The 14,379-nt window shown below is 41.5% G+C and overlaps 1 protein-coding gene across 2 annotated transcripts in view; it reads right to left on the bottom strand.

Annotated features, from left to right (window-relative positions):
• Window positions 1–9,560, bottom strand: part of LOC111246918 (uncharacterized) — a 61,710-nt gene extending 52,150 nt beyond the window's left edge. Inside the window, exons 1-2 of one of the 2 annotated variants that reach the window (XM_022797307.2) lie at window positions 8,720–9,560; window positions 7,971–8,416 (exon numbers count right to left, since the gene is read on the bottom strand). In XM_022797307.2, coding sequence (XP_022653042.1) covers window positions 7,971–8,066 — 96 coding nt within the window. In that variant the 5' untranslated portion in view covers window positions 8,067–8,416; window positions 8,720–9,560. Of the gene's footprint in view, window positions 1–7,970 lie in introns of both variants that reach the window. The other variant, XM_022797306.2, reaches the window with a different exon arrangement.
• Between the last annotated feature and the right edge of the window lie 4,819 nt (window positions 9,561–14,379).

Genomic DNA, 14,379 nt, shown 5'->3' with positions numbered 1-14,379 from the left:
TATTTTATGCTTTTTATGTAGCAGCTGTGGATTGTGGTAGCACAGTTCGTATAGTAATTCATCGATATTTTAGTGAGATTTAGGTTTTGTCTAACTGAGCAGGACCATTGAGTCTGACTGTCGACGCCTGCCATGGTGTCTCAGTTTAAAAAGAAGTGATTCTCGGCGAGGGCTTCAGGTTTAGAGGAGGAACTGGAGACAGAGCCGGCAAAGGCGTTCTAGAACGCAACATCAAGAAAGAAGTCGTTGTCCTATTTTGTTCCTCCTGACAGGAAATTCAGAAGAGACAACGATACTATTGCAATATAGAATATAAGAAAGAAGATGGCAAACCGATATTTCGCTGTGATTCAGTAGAATGATTCTCAGCTTGGACTAGTAACAGCAGTCTGCTCTTTTTTGGTAGAGCTATATTGCTTAGTTCGAGTGATCATGGGGTAATTTGTGTGAAATCCCGTTCCTCATGAGAATATGCAAACAATTTGATATTTTTACTGATAATGAAAAGCAGACTGAAAAAAGAAGAGGTGCGCAATTGAAATAAAACAAAAAAGTAGAGGAAGTAACAAGTAAATAGTAATTTTTTTAGTATTGCTTTTGGTTTTAGCTGCTTGAAAATCACTGGCCATTGTCAAATTCCGCCCACTATGATACAGTAATATGAATTATTATTCCAGTCTATGAGCTTTGCTAAATACGTAACAAAATAATGCCCACCAGCGCCCAAAATGATTTACGAACGATTAATTTGCCCCATTAATGCTATCATTGTCCTCAATGAGCTTGTGATATAATTTCTGATCAGATCGATGACATAACACCATGGTTGCAGTGTGCTTTTGCAATTACTTTACAATTGTTGTAGCAGCAATTACAACTGTTGTAGCTCCATTCGGATTCTTCCACCGAGTCCGGTTGGAGGCGTTTCTTTTTTCAATGGGTACGGCTAGATACCGTCGCAAGTGATAAAGAGTCTTGCGTCCGTTGCTTCGCCTGTGTGGTCGAGCTTTGGAATGAAGCAGATCATAGATAGAGAGGAATAGCGCAAAAATTATCCTTGCTCTTTTACATTAGCATTTTACACTGCCTTGCATTAGCGTCAGATACCGATTTATCGCCTTCATGAGCATTTGGTATGAAATAACCTTTTCGAAGTCCGTTATCGTAACGCGCCACGGTGAACTGTGCCTTAGATAAATTTGCCCCTTTCCGTATTGTGAAAAGGGAATCGTGGACAAATCAAAACACCATGCATCACATTGTCGTGTGCCGTAGCGAAACTATCACAAAATCTGGTTGTTCCCGGTTACCTTGTAGAACCGTCCGGGTAAGGGTGGCAATGATAAACGTAAAACCCCTTTATCCAATCGTCTTTATATGAAAGTAAAAGATACAGCAGTTATTTACCAATAATAATGCACTTCGAGTTCAGAACATCTTTGTGCCTAAGCTACACGCTCTGAGCATGGCAAACGCTTGGCGGAGCGATACTGAAAAGACCTTTCTCTGCTTGGGAGAGGGAAATTTGACATTTGCAGCCTCTGTTGGCTACAAGGCCCGAGCAGGCTTTTATCGTTGGACAAAAAATGATTAGATATTTCAATTGTGGCCTAGGCCGTCCCATCTACTTTGTTGGTGGACACAGTTTTTAGCCAAAAAGTTAACCTCGTTCGTTAAGCCATCCCTTTTCCATTAACTTGATAGGAATATAGGAGCTTTTTAACTTAATCTCACCTGTGTGATCTATATGTTATGTTGTAATAATGTTTTATTTTCGAACGGAAAAAAAAACGAATAAATGTGGCAAAAAGCACTTTTTTCATTTCGTCAGTGGCGACTTGACAAAATGATGACTTAGTTCGAAATTGCAAAATGCTATTCCTTATTTATTAATATATACGTAATAATGAAATACTAATCATTGATGATATTTCCACAATATGGAGTCAGTCGGAGCCAGGTTTGAACAGTCAAAAGCGATTAATACGTTTTCGGTTTTGTAAGTAAATGTCTTCGGATGCGAGTACTAACATAGATATAATTAAACCCATCGACATCTTATAAAATACTAATTAATGAAGAATATCTTTAAGTAAGTGCCAACGCCGAATATCATGCCCTATATCATTTTACGATTTGCGCGAGGAAAGACTACTTTTTTTCAAATACTACTACTAAACACCATTATTCAGATGTATATACTTGTTTCGATACCACTTTTTCCTATGGTGCAGATCCCTTCGACATATGCTTGTTACTCTGCCGGCCTACAAGCTTAGCGGCTTTGTCAGACTAAACGTTCGCAGGGTTTCCGTTTGCTGAAGTGCGTCTGAATTACCGAAATACTTCATACAATTGCTCACTTAAACGAATGCTGCTAATCGAAGGCGTAGCAGGGACTGAGAGATAGCGACAGCAGCAGCAGCAGCAGCAGATATGTAACATTGTGCATATATGGAGCGTTAAAAGTTTCATTGTTTAAATCATTTTTCTTCGAAGCCATACCCGACTCCGGTCAACATGTGGACAGGGCATCAGGTACACTTGAGCTAGCGACCTTTTGTCAGATTTAAGGTGGGCCGCCTTGTGTCATATCTACGGAGTAGCCGGATGTGATGTAGTAGTAATGCGAACTACTATAATAAAGTTATTTATTTATTTATTTTTTTTTTACATAGTAGTAGAATGTTCCTGTATGGATGAAGCTGTCAAATGTATGTGCATATGGTTGAAATGAAACGTCATTTTGTCCAGAGCATAAAAAAACAGGGTCAGACAGTAGATCAGCTTACGAAAGTTGTTAAATGGTATTACTTACATGCGGTAGCAGGTTGAGCATTGTTAACATATACCTATATCGGTAGCCTCTGACAAAGAGTCGTTTACTTTGTAAGTTCTACTATCGTCTTCTAATGATTAAGTGAGATGAAAGCCTTAGTTCTTGAAGTTCAATTTTGTGAGTCGACGGCGCCATTTTTAAAATGGAAAATTAAGTTCAACTTTTACCGGATACAGGGGTTGCGTATAGAAACAAGACGTTACTCAATCAGATTCTTGTTCTTTGAATAATTTAGATGCTTCTGAGGGATTTAAGCCTTCTTTCCAGGAGATTGAACCGAAGGGAAGTTTTTTAAAGTCACAAATTTTAAAGGAATCACAGCCGTATGTTTTCAAAAAACTTCCTCTTGTGAGATTTCCATCTTTCTGATAAAGCAATAGAGTTATTAAGTGTGACTGTTCAGTACATGTCGTTGAAGCATGAGCGTAGCGGGACAGTTCTTGTCTGAATGGCTGAGCTATAGCTGAAATTGGTACTATCGGAATAGCTATAGTAGCGTAATCCCTATTGTAAGTTCGCGACTCATTTATTCAGCGTCGTATCTATTCTCTTAATATAGACAATTCGGCCATAATTTGCTTTTATCTCAGTTGTTGCTGTTGTCGTAAGTGGGGCGATCAGTCTCAATATTCCTGCAACGAAATAGCCACAGTCACAAACAAATTAACTCTTCCGTAATGAAATGGTAGCTGCTATTGCAGAAGTGTTTGAAAAGTCAGAGTGGATACACACGAAACGAAGTAGTCTGTATACTTGCATATTATTGATAGCCTGTTCAGACAACAAAACAATACGAGCTGGAAGCACAGCTCTACATGAGAAGACGTTTTGGAACAAGAACATGATAAAAACACCTTCTAACGTAGATTCTCGCATCGTAACTCCGATATCGCCGTGGACTCGAGATCTATTTCAAACCTTCGGCGCAAAGCTTTGTTCTTGGTGAGTTTGTCACTTTCGAGACGATGCTGGCAAATCAAGATGAACTTGCTTAACGAAGTAGAGCGAAGCATTGAATGTGGGTATTCCATACGAATAGTTCTAGTTTGCTTAGCTAAGCCTATAAAAGGAACTTTCCCTTTACGTGGTGACCGTGCCCACACAAGTAAAAACGCAGCAATACCTAGTTATGCATGAAAGGAGACGCTCACTGTTCTTTATTCAAATAGCCAGTACGTATACGTGCACTGCACGTTTTATAGATAGTCATCAGATATGAGTTCAACTGATTTTGACCTGATTTGATTTTTGCACAGGCCAGCAGATTTTTATTTAATTAGAATTTGATGAACTTAGGTAGATTTGATTGATAATCATAATTAAACCAGTTTTCGAATCTTTCACTTTAGGTTATAAAGCAAACGAACGGAAATTCCGCTAAACGTCGCTGATACTAAGAGAAAACACATTAACCTAGCCAGTCTATTCTCTTCTCAAGAAACACATGATCAGGAAATCATAATGTCTGTTCTTCTTCATGCCGTGTTACGGGTTCTACCAAAGCCACTGACTATTTCAACTACCGCACCGTTAATAATGGCTAAATGTAGGCCAGCGGAAAAATTCAGCCGAAAATCCTCCGTTAGAGATCACAAAACAGGGTCGGTTAGCTTTATCCAGTCACCTAGCGGGCCCTAGTTAAACAGAATATGCCCTGCGCATCAAGTCTCAGCAGACCAGTCACCCAAGCTATCACCCTAGTCAAACCGGGAATGAGAATCGGGACATTATTGAAAAATCGCGGGTCGAGAGGGACGTGGGTGTGTAAGCTAATTTCGAAAAAAAACTAACCATAATCACTGCCTTAACCATGACTATCGTTGTCGTAGGCACTTCTACCGTTTCACTATTAATAGACTGTTAACTACTATCGAATTAACACACTATCGTCAATTTCTGTTCCCTCATAAGTCTTAAACGACCTGACAGCTGGTGTTAAACGCGGTGTTAGGCGACTGCAGAGCTGAGTTCGGCTGTTTCAAGCTTGGCCGTAGCCATCGGATTGTCCATAGGAAAAATTCCGCCTACTTTTTTTCCGCAAAGCCTTTTGTTCGTTTTGTACTTCATCGATTCTTTGGGCTATCAGACCGTATGTCCGAGAACCTGACTCATCGTCCGGCGGAGCGACTGGGGAAACAATCGCTCGCATTCAATTCACGCTGAATAAGTGGCGCTAACTAACGTAAACGGATCCCGACAGATAAGTCTCAGCGGGCGTATGAGATTTTTCATTTGTAGATCCTTCCCCTATTCACTGAGCACACTCACAGCCAAACTTATGTTCGCGTATGTTCGAAAGAGGGCTTTGGTTGGCATCAACATACCTGCATCGCCCTAACTCTAGACGAATTTGAAGAAAACACTCAATAATACTATCCTGTCGTAGGGACGGCAATGATAGTCGTAACAGTGGGAACTATTCAAAACAATGCTGGTTGTAGAAGGCGCTGTACCGTGTTACCAGTCAAAATAGAAATAGCCCGCATTTGTCCTTCAAATCCCCGTGTTGGGACAGTGGTAACGTGTCTGCCGGTAAGGTAGTCTAGGTTCCAGATCGCCTGTACACAGGATCATGGCTCATCTAATTATATTGAAAGCGGCCGTCAACGATGTGAGGCAATACTGCTCACTTGAAGTAGTACCATCATGCGACTCGGCAAAGCTCAAATTATTTATTCAGCAATAAATAGGCTGACGTCTATATGGTCACCTAACAAACTGAGCCGTACCAAATTCCGAACCTTTGTCCTAGCTGTCTTATTTTCCATTTGTTTTTATTTTTCGATCTTTTCTCATTTATTTTGATTATTTTCGTTTGTGGTAGATTGATCTCTAGTTACAGCGGTGGCTGCTGCCGTCTTTAACGCGAATGTGGCGGCTGCTAGGGGTAAGAACGTTTTGCACAGCGTGCGCCTAGACATCGGCACGAGTAACGCTAAAGGCTGATATATAAGGGGACGCAAAAGATGGAGGGGATAACGGTGCATCGTTGTGTATTTGGGCATCGAAGTGCTAGCCTCGCCACGTTCGGTTCGACGACTTTCCTCGCTGTCTTTTTTTAAAGAAAATGGACGCAGAGATCGAGACCCAGAAAACCGTTCCAACGTTCACTACTACCCCATTGCAAGTGCTCCTTTTTGTGTCTGTGTATCTATCTAGCATGGCTGTCTCTGAATATGAATAAGAGCGATACGAATATAGTGTTGCCATTAGCGTGCTTATTTTCCTTCGCTTGTATGTGGAAAGGAGAGAGCAGTTAGAACTTAAGTAGCCAACCAGTCAACCACCGATTATTTTCCGCTTTCTGATGCTGTTCGTCTGATTCATTTCTTTTTCCTTTCCCCGACAAGCTAAATCCTTTGTTATTACAACGCCTGGCTCTAGCAAGTTACCCATGTGGCAGTAATTTGACTTATGTAGCAAGTTTAGGTTTCCATGTCTGCGCACGTGTTTCTACGTGCGTTGGATGCAACAACGATATTGTTGATGTAACGCAGCAGATCAAATACCTAGACTCAATGCAGAGCTTAAGAAGCGCAAGCGTCTGGGATTAAGCGAAACACTTCAATGAAGCTAGGCGCTTCCGACTTTGCGACAGGTAAACAAACCCATCACGTTGGCTAAAAATTGCAGCTGACACCGTCAATGTCTTGACTAATATGGTAGCCTGCTCCTATCTATTATGTTTATGTTGCTTTATTTAATCACACATATGATTGGCACCACTGAACCAACTATATATATATACACCACATATTTAAAGTAATGAATGGTTTGATTCCTAGAACAATATCAGATATATTCTGTTTTAAAAGCAGACCAATGTTCGCTCCATTAGATGGCTAAAGCTGTTTTTTCATTCGTTTTACATCTCGGTTACAATGTACACATGAAATGAATCATAATTTTGCGCATGCTCATTAGAAAAGCTAGGACGAACTACTGCAGAGATAACTACGTATACCAAAGCTATTATTACATAGATCGGACGTACGTACTACACAACTGTGTCCTGATCGAACACAATTATAGTAAACATATTATCTCTATAGTATACCAGGATTAGTTGGCCTTCTCTGTCATAGCGGCATATCTCTCGACAGTGTGGAGGCACGAACAGAATAGCACAATAAAACCATTCGAATGTATTATCAGCAGAGTTGGCAAAATTTCGTGCGATACGTATATGCAAGCGAGACTATGCAATTAGCGGCGAAATTTTTATCGATAGATCGATGTTTCTTGCCTTCGTAGCGTTTTTATTCAGCAACAGAATGCAAAAAAACGCACGAAAAAACGCTTGTACGAACGCAGAATATCTTTAGGACAGAGCCTGTCGGTACTCAGAGGGAATTCCGCTGCGATCCACTCGTCGACGAGGAGCGATACCCGCTGGTGTAATAACATACTAGAGATGTTCCGCCGATAGCCTGGCGATAAACTGGGTTAACCACGAAACGGCAGTCGTTGTAGTCACAAAACTACTCTGATGCCACGGTAACGCCGTCCATAGGGAGGAAATGAAGTGGCGCACGTCAAATCAAATTGTGCTTCATTTGTAGCCGATTGCTTTAGCGCTACGTTACTGTACGAACAGACGGCAACTTATAAGAAGGGTACCTTTCACACAATATGCAAAATAGACGGTGCTACGACCTTGCTTTAATAGGTGCAGCGATTGTCTTTGATAGCCGGTGTTTTAGTTCAATTAAGAATACATATCTGCGTTACAGAACCTAAGAGACGCGATAAATTGTCAATTTACGCTTCATCGAAATCACATCGATTGTCCTACAATTCACCGATCCGAACGAGTTATAAGTCTGGTTTCCATTCAAAGCTAAACGAAGTATGTTCTCTATCTATACTCTAGATGTAGGCGACAGGCCACTGTCACACTGATAGACCCCAGACAATCGAGCTGAGGTCACGCGACGAAAACTTCCCTAATCATAGGAAGTGGAACACCTTACGCCTAATTCCTAGTTGGTTAGCATCGTTAGCTTTGTCTGTGCACCAAGTATTAAAGTACTTATATATTTACATATACGCTGGCACGTCAGTGATGCCATCCAGCTAATCAGTGAATAAAATCGCCAACAGCTCGAACTGCTCTAAGGAGATCACTTACCGATTCGTCAAAGCCATCGGAGTTCCATAACTCCTTGAGGTCATTGTCGTTCATGTCGTAAAAGGTCGATGTGACCACGTCCATTGTGTCCATCATTATTATATGAAGCTTTATAAAGCACAGATACGGTCGTCCTTTACAGTAAACTAGGCCCTTCCAATTGAATAGAAAATCCTCCGCGCAATTATCACTTGTACTTCGGCCACTTCGATCGTGTTTGTGTGCCTTGATCGATTTCGAGCAATCCTGAGACGGCGAGCAACAACTACTGGTCAATCATTTCATCCGACAATCATTCTTCTTGAGTTGCTAGTCAATCCATAATCATAGACGGGTCATCACCGATCTGCCATAACCATAATTGGCAGGATAGAGGCTACACTAAATAGCTATCTAAAACGATGAATGTTGTTGCCGCCGCCGCCGTCTTGGAATCGTTATTATCACTGCCGGAGTCCAAAATGTGTTTGTTAAAAACTTATATTCATCAAATAATTTCTATCCACATACGTCCTGATGAAAGTGTACGCATGTGTTGCTTGGGAAATGGAAAAATTATATCACCATGCTGCCGATAACAGTATTTCCATAACCGTGTCGAGTTAACGACAGCACAATTCGATCGAGCCTAAAAGAGGCTCGACTGTTGTTCATTTTTAGGCTATAGTCCCTACTGGGCAGTTGTAATCCTTCTGTTGTTTCAGTTGATCCTAACGCTCTGCTCCGATATATTACTCCTGTGTCCGCACCTTTACGTCGCTAGATGTGAAGGCGTGATGTCGTCGGCTGTCACTTGATAATGGCTATATGAGTGTGCCACTGAGTACGAAGGAGTTGCGCCGTAGACGTCTATGGTCGGCCGATGCTTAATGGACCTCTTTTGCTGGGCTGTTTTATCGTCGTTTGCTGTCTGTCTGTTTTATCGTCTTTGTGCCTCTGTGCCGACCAGACGATACTGGTCCGTCGAGAAGAGCCGTCCGTAAACGTGGAAAGGCAGTAAATGACTTACCTAGTACTTTTACTGTTACCATTTGATTGCTGGCTGTTACCCAGCGCGCGCCTTTTCGACAAACAACGTGCAATGCTGGCCGGTACCGGACAGGCTTCTGAACCTGCGGACCCTTTTATCTCTATTAGTGTCCTATCTTGCTAGCTCCGTTTACACGATAATAATATAAGATTGTTAAATATGTAAATGTGTGCTGTGTTAAATACGTCCTGTTTTTTATTTTTCTTTCCCACTTCGTTCTAACGGCATCGACGTTTGTTAAGGAAGATGGGTGAGCGACTGAGGACCGACCTGTCCTGTTGCTACTCCAACTTCTGCTGTTGCGGTCACAGCAGTTTTTCGGCTGCCACAAGCACCGATTGAACAGACAGTTCCAACCAATATACCACAAACCAACAAACAAGCAAAACGAACTAGCCCGCTAGAAGACGCATGAACACATTCATACACACAAAAACAAACAATAGTCGATTGATAAGTTACACTTGCATATGTGCACCTAGCATCTAGACAATAGCTAGTTGTCAGTCAGTCGTTAGGTGGTCCTTCTACAGTCGGCCTCCTTGACGTCTGAGAAGCGCTCTGTGCCGGCTACAGGTAGCAGCCATGCGGTTGTAGGAGAGGGAAACACTGGAATGGCGGATGACGTTCGCAACAGCCGCCGCTGCCACTGTCGACAGCCGTTAGCTCATGCGAGGATGAACAGCAGCAGTTGCCGGGTGAGGGCTTGATTAGCCCCACCAGCAGCAGGGAACAATCGAACCAGCGAATATCACGCACACGCTTATGCTGTGGCCGCAACTGAGCCTCGTTCTATTATTGCTGTCGTTTTTCTCGCAGTTCAGCAAGAGCCGAAAAAAAATGCAATTACCGCAGTTTTCCTCGGATTGCAGAGATTGTCCTTAGTAGATGTACATGTACGTCGGCCAGCTCGACCACGTCATCGTTGTTGCTCTGCTTTTGCTGCTGCTTCAAAAGACACATCATTTTGTTGACAATCCGCTATCTGACAGTGAACGATGGTGACCGAACAGAGTTTCAGAGGTTGGACAGCAGGACAGTTTCGGCCGGCGGCATCCAGCATTCCATCGGACTATCGGGACAGTTTGACCGTGGTTCACATCTGTTGCATAGATAAGAGCGTGAAACTATAGAGACAAGCGGTTGGTATCCGACTGCTACTTCCTATCCGCTTACGTGCGCGTCTACCTGCAGACCTGTCTGTTTCTTTGTCTGACCGCGTATCGACGACTGCAGCGAGGTGCTGATTGCAAATGAGAAGCGGGGGGCGTGAGTAGCCGGTCTAGATTAGCTTCATGAGTCCAGTAGACACAAATGTAGAGATGTAATAGGTGTTGGCTATAAATCAGACACGATGATGTGTTACGAATCCGTCGCGTGAAGGGTTGTAGATCGGGAATATGGTACAGCAAAAAAGCGACACGGACGGGAAGAATCGGCCGGTAAAACAAACGGGAATTGCAAAGAACGACGGTTAAATTAAAGGAGCGTACCACAGATGACTTAAAATATGGAGATGCTTTTTTTTTGTCACACATGTTATTATCGGTCTAACATAAGTAAACTCAAGAAGAAAGCACACAAGTGGAGTTTACTACTCGTTATAAAGCAGCCGACTTGAACTTTGACGTTGAGCATGGTGTTATATACAACGCCATTAATAACTATTCTACGGTTGTCTGCACGATATCAGAAACGTAGTTATTGGAAATACTTATAAACACACGTGTGAGCGTGGTACTGCTTGATTCTGCTGAATAATTGGTCAAATCCATAATGATTTTCTTATCTGCATACGCGTTCAGCTTTTCTGCACTGAAAAATCGTGGGTCAACATTAGTTATTTTCTTTTTTCGAGATATAAGAAACGACTGAAAATGCATAGGGACATAAAGTTATGTGTATGGGACATGACGATCTATGGAACATACATACACTCATGCTACGGTTGCGATGAAATATGCTAGTTGGGAAGCTGTAACGGCTGGAGAAAAAAAGCGATCAAATTCGTGATTACTTAAACTGTTAGGTGGCAATGGTAGAATGGTAACGCAATAAATACATTTTTTTCTAGCGAAGTAGCCAACCGCAGGTGTAACAAGCAACCGACGTTAAGTATATTTTTTCTAAACAAAGTCTCTTGAAAGTTTAAGGTGAGATAAGCAAATCGTCAACCGTGTAATATCTACTGCTCTTGAAGGCGACATGGGATCTGCTTCAATTTGCAGGCAGGTATGGTTGAAGTATGCACACGCTTTAAGAACGAACAGGAAATGGCGAGAATGAACGAAAAATAGGCTTGTCTTGCTTCGAGCTTAGCCATGCGTCGTTTTTCGGATAGTATTTAGCTGTCTGTAAGTTATGTTTAACCAAACGGTAATACAATTAATAGAAGCAGTTATCCAGCAGACGATGGTCTAAGTGCACCTTCGTGTTATTCTTACTATCAGGTGGAACAGGAACTGTTATTCAATGATTGTGTAGAGCAAACGCACGCATGGGCTAACAACAAGCTTTAGAACAATTTTGCAAGCTCAGTTCAAGCCTATAGATCTATAAACTGCGATGCAAGTCTCTATTTTAATCAATATTCAACCTCCGGTATCATTGCTAAGCGTTGGTTTAGGTGACAGTCTCCCCGAATGAAACAGAGTTACATCTGGTTTTGAATCTTTGACTTTAGGAATTCTACACGTTACCGCTGTAGCAGCATCATGGGGGTCGCAGACTCCATATGTTTAGTGTAATATATTATTATTGCTCAAATGAGTACGAGATGACGGTTGAAAGTTCGATGTCTTATGCTTTGGGTCCTCAGGTTTAAATGTTTCTCTATATCTACGCGTGGAACAGGTTACTGTGAGCATTGGACAATTTTTCTGTTCTCTAAGGCGTTGTCATTTCTTGCTGACCTTCCCGTCGCAGTGAATGTTGTCTGCAAGGCTGCTCTATGATCTATTGCAAATCCAATCCATCATCAAAATGATCATTAATTATTGCGGGTTAATGAGCTGCTACGGATACACAACTTGTCAAGACACAGTATAGACTCATCACGCAAAACAAACAAGCTCATCAATTTATCTCACTTTGGAACATTTTGTGAGAGATTGATTTGCCTAATTTCGTTTGATCAAAAACAACAAAGGATCATAGCCGCACAAAGTTTTATAAATTTGATCTCCTCTCGAAGGGTCCTCTACTCTTGATCGAACTCCCAGCTAGACTGTACAATTTTACTGCAATTTCTCATCGAAAAAGCCAAGAGTTCCAGCAAGGGATAGGAAAGCATGCTGAGTTACATATACGTTTAAAAAATATCCTACTGTGGCATATTCTGGCATTACCGCCGACTTGCATGGCGCTACCTCAACGGGGTTACACGAGGCCAGATCTCTTCCCGACACGGATCGCAAATCAAATGTGGTTTCAAATACCACTTCATACACGTCGATGCCCTTGAAGGCCAAGCTAACGTCAGAATGTAAAGAAAAATTATTGAAAGGATTGAGGAGACAACATTGTAAATCCTTAATCATACACATCCCGACGTTGCCAAACCGCCTGAAACCGTCAGCGGTTTCCGTGACGATTTCTGTGCAGGCCGGTCCGAAGACAAGGCGCGTTTCGACCCTGATAATAAGTCACATATAGTTCCAAATGTTCCTTCAAATTTGGCTTCAAGTACATTTTCTCTTTGGAACAAGGTAGTCCCCCATGATAGCTTAGTGGGTAACGTATTTGCCTGCTAGTTTTAAAGACACATCATGGTGTGGATATGGCACCATAGACACTTAGTCTCGTATTAGGAGCCAGGCTTATGATAGAACGCTTAACGACGATACCAGACGTAGAAACTCGAAACATATAGGCTCAGAATATAGGAAGAATTTAATGAATGAACTAGAAATGCACAGTACTGAACAATCTGGATCCAAAGCCAGGACAAAATCAAATGTTCTGGGGATTACCGCAATCTTAGTGCCTCAAAAGAAAGTGATGATAATAAAATGTGGCCACAGCCGTTTTCTAGATACCGACACTATTTCTAAGTTTTTTTAGACTAAATCATAAAAGTTACTGCAAAACCTTTAGACGCCTCCCGCATAGAAATACAATGATGGCTTATCTCGTTTTGGCATTGGAATATCTGTACTATGGCAATTTTGTCTACAGAGACGCAAAGCTATGAAATGTTTTAGCCTTTCCTTATGGTTATATTAAATTGGCGATTCTTAATCTTTAAATAAAAAAGCTGTCAAAAAACGGCAAAACTAAAAAGTTTCGTGGAAAAAATTAATACAGCGCCAGACGTGATGAAGAATAAGGGTTACTGAAAGGGCGTTAATTGGTGGAGTCTGGGATGTACTATTTGACATTTGCTGCCAATTATCTCGCCATATTAGAGAAAAGATGATGCACCTAAAATAAAAGATATGAGACAGCCTTACAGCGATGAAAATTGTACCGTTCCTTTTACAGAAAAAAAGAAACAATCCAAACAAGATCACCCCAGTCTCTAACCATACTGTAGATTATTAAAACACCTTTTTAAGCAGGACCCGTCAATGCTAGGAATTACGGGCACACTCGTGTTTTTCTCTGAAATAGATAGTCTGAGCTATATATAAAAAGGAATATTGTATGGAATCACTACGCTGGATTCTTCCAAACGGCAGAATAAACAGATTGCTCAACCTATCCTTTGTTCAAAGTGGTCTGTAAGGAATTGTGCGAGTTACTCTACGGGCCGCTCTTTCTCCCATAAACCCGAGGTATGCGACACCTAAGTATAGTTAGTAACCAAATTACGGTACTCAAAATACTGGGAATAATACTATTATTATAGACACTGGTAATGGCATGGGTGATAGCTTAGTTAATGATATTATAATTCAATTCGTTTCCATGGCTTATCGCTAATCCATGTTCGTTTTTTTGGTCTAATTATATTTAAAAAAAAAAAAAGTATTTATCACGCTGGTTAATCCTTGATACGATTTCTATGATTGTATAAATAACAGCTAAGGATCGAAAATAGCATGGACCAGATCGATCGTCCGCGTCACCGTATATTACCACAGTCATTAGTTAAAATATAGTGCATATTTTTATATCACCGGCTAGCCGCTAAGCAGTCGAGTACAGATTCGGTCGGTTATCACAGCGTGGCTGTTAGCCGTCAACTAAAATGTCTAAGAAATAAATTACTCTCAGGGGGGTATGTCACGGTTCAACGTTACTTGAAGCCATAGAGTTCCATCCTGTGTAGAGCCACCTGACTACTAATTCAACGATCCTGTACATACTGGTCCAACATGTTCTCTTTAGACGACGCTAAAAAAAGACGTAGTGGTCTTCATAATAGCAGTGATAGAC

The sequence above is a fragment of the Varroa destructor genome, unplaced genomic scaffold (assembly GCF_002443255.2).
Source record: "Varroa destructor unplaced genomic scaffold, Vdes_3.0 BEIS01000003.1, whole genome shotgun sequence".
Lineage (NCBI taxonomy): Eukaryota > Metazoa > Arthropoda > Arachnida > Mesostigmata > Varroidae > Varroa > Varroa destructor.
Note: the sequence above shows the minus strand (reverse complement) of the source record. Positions and strands in the feature narration are given on the sequence as shown.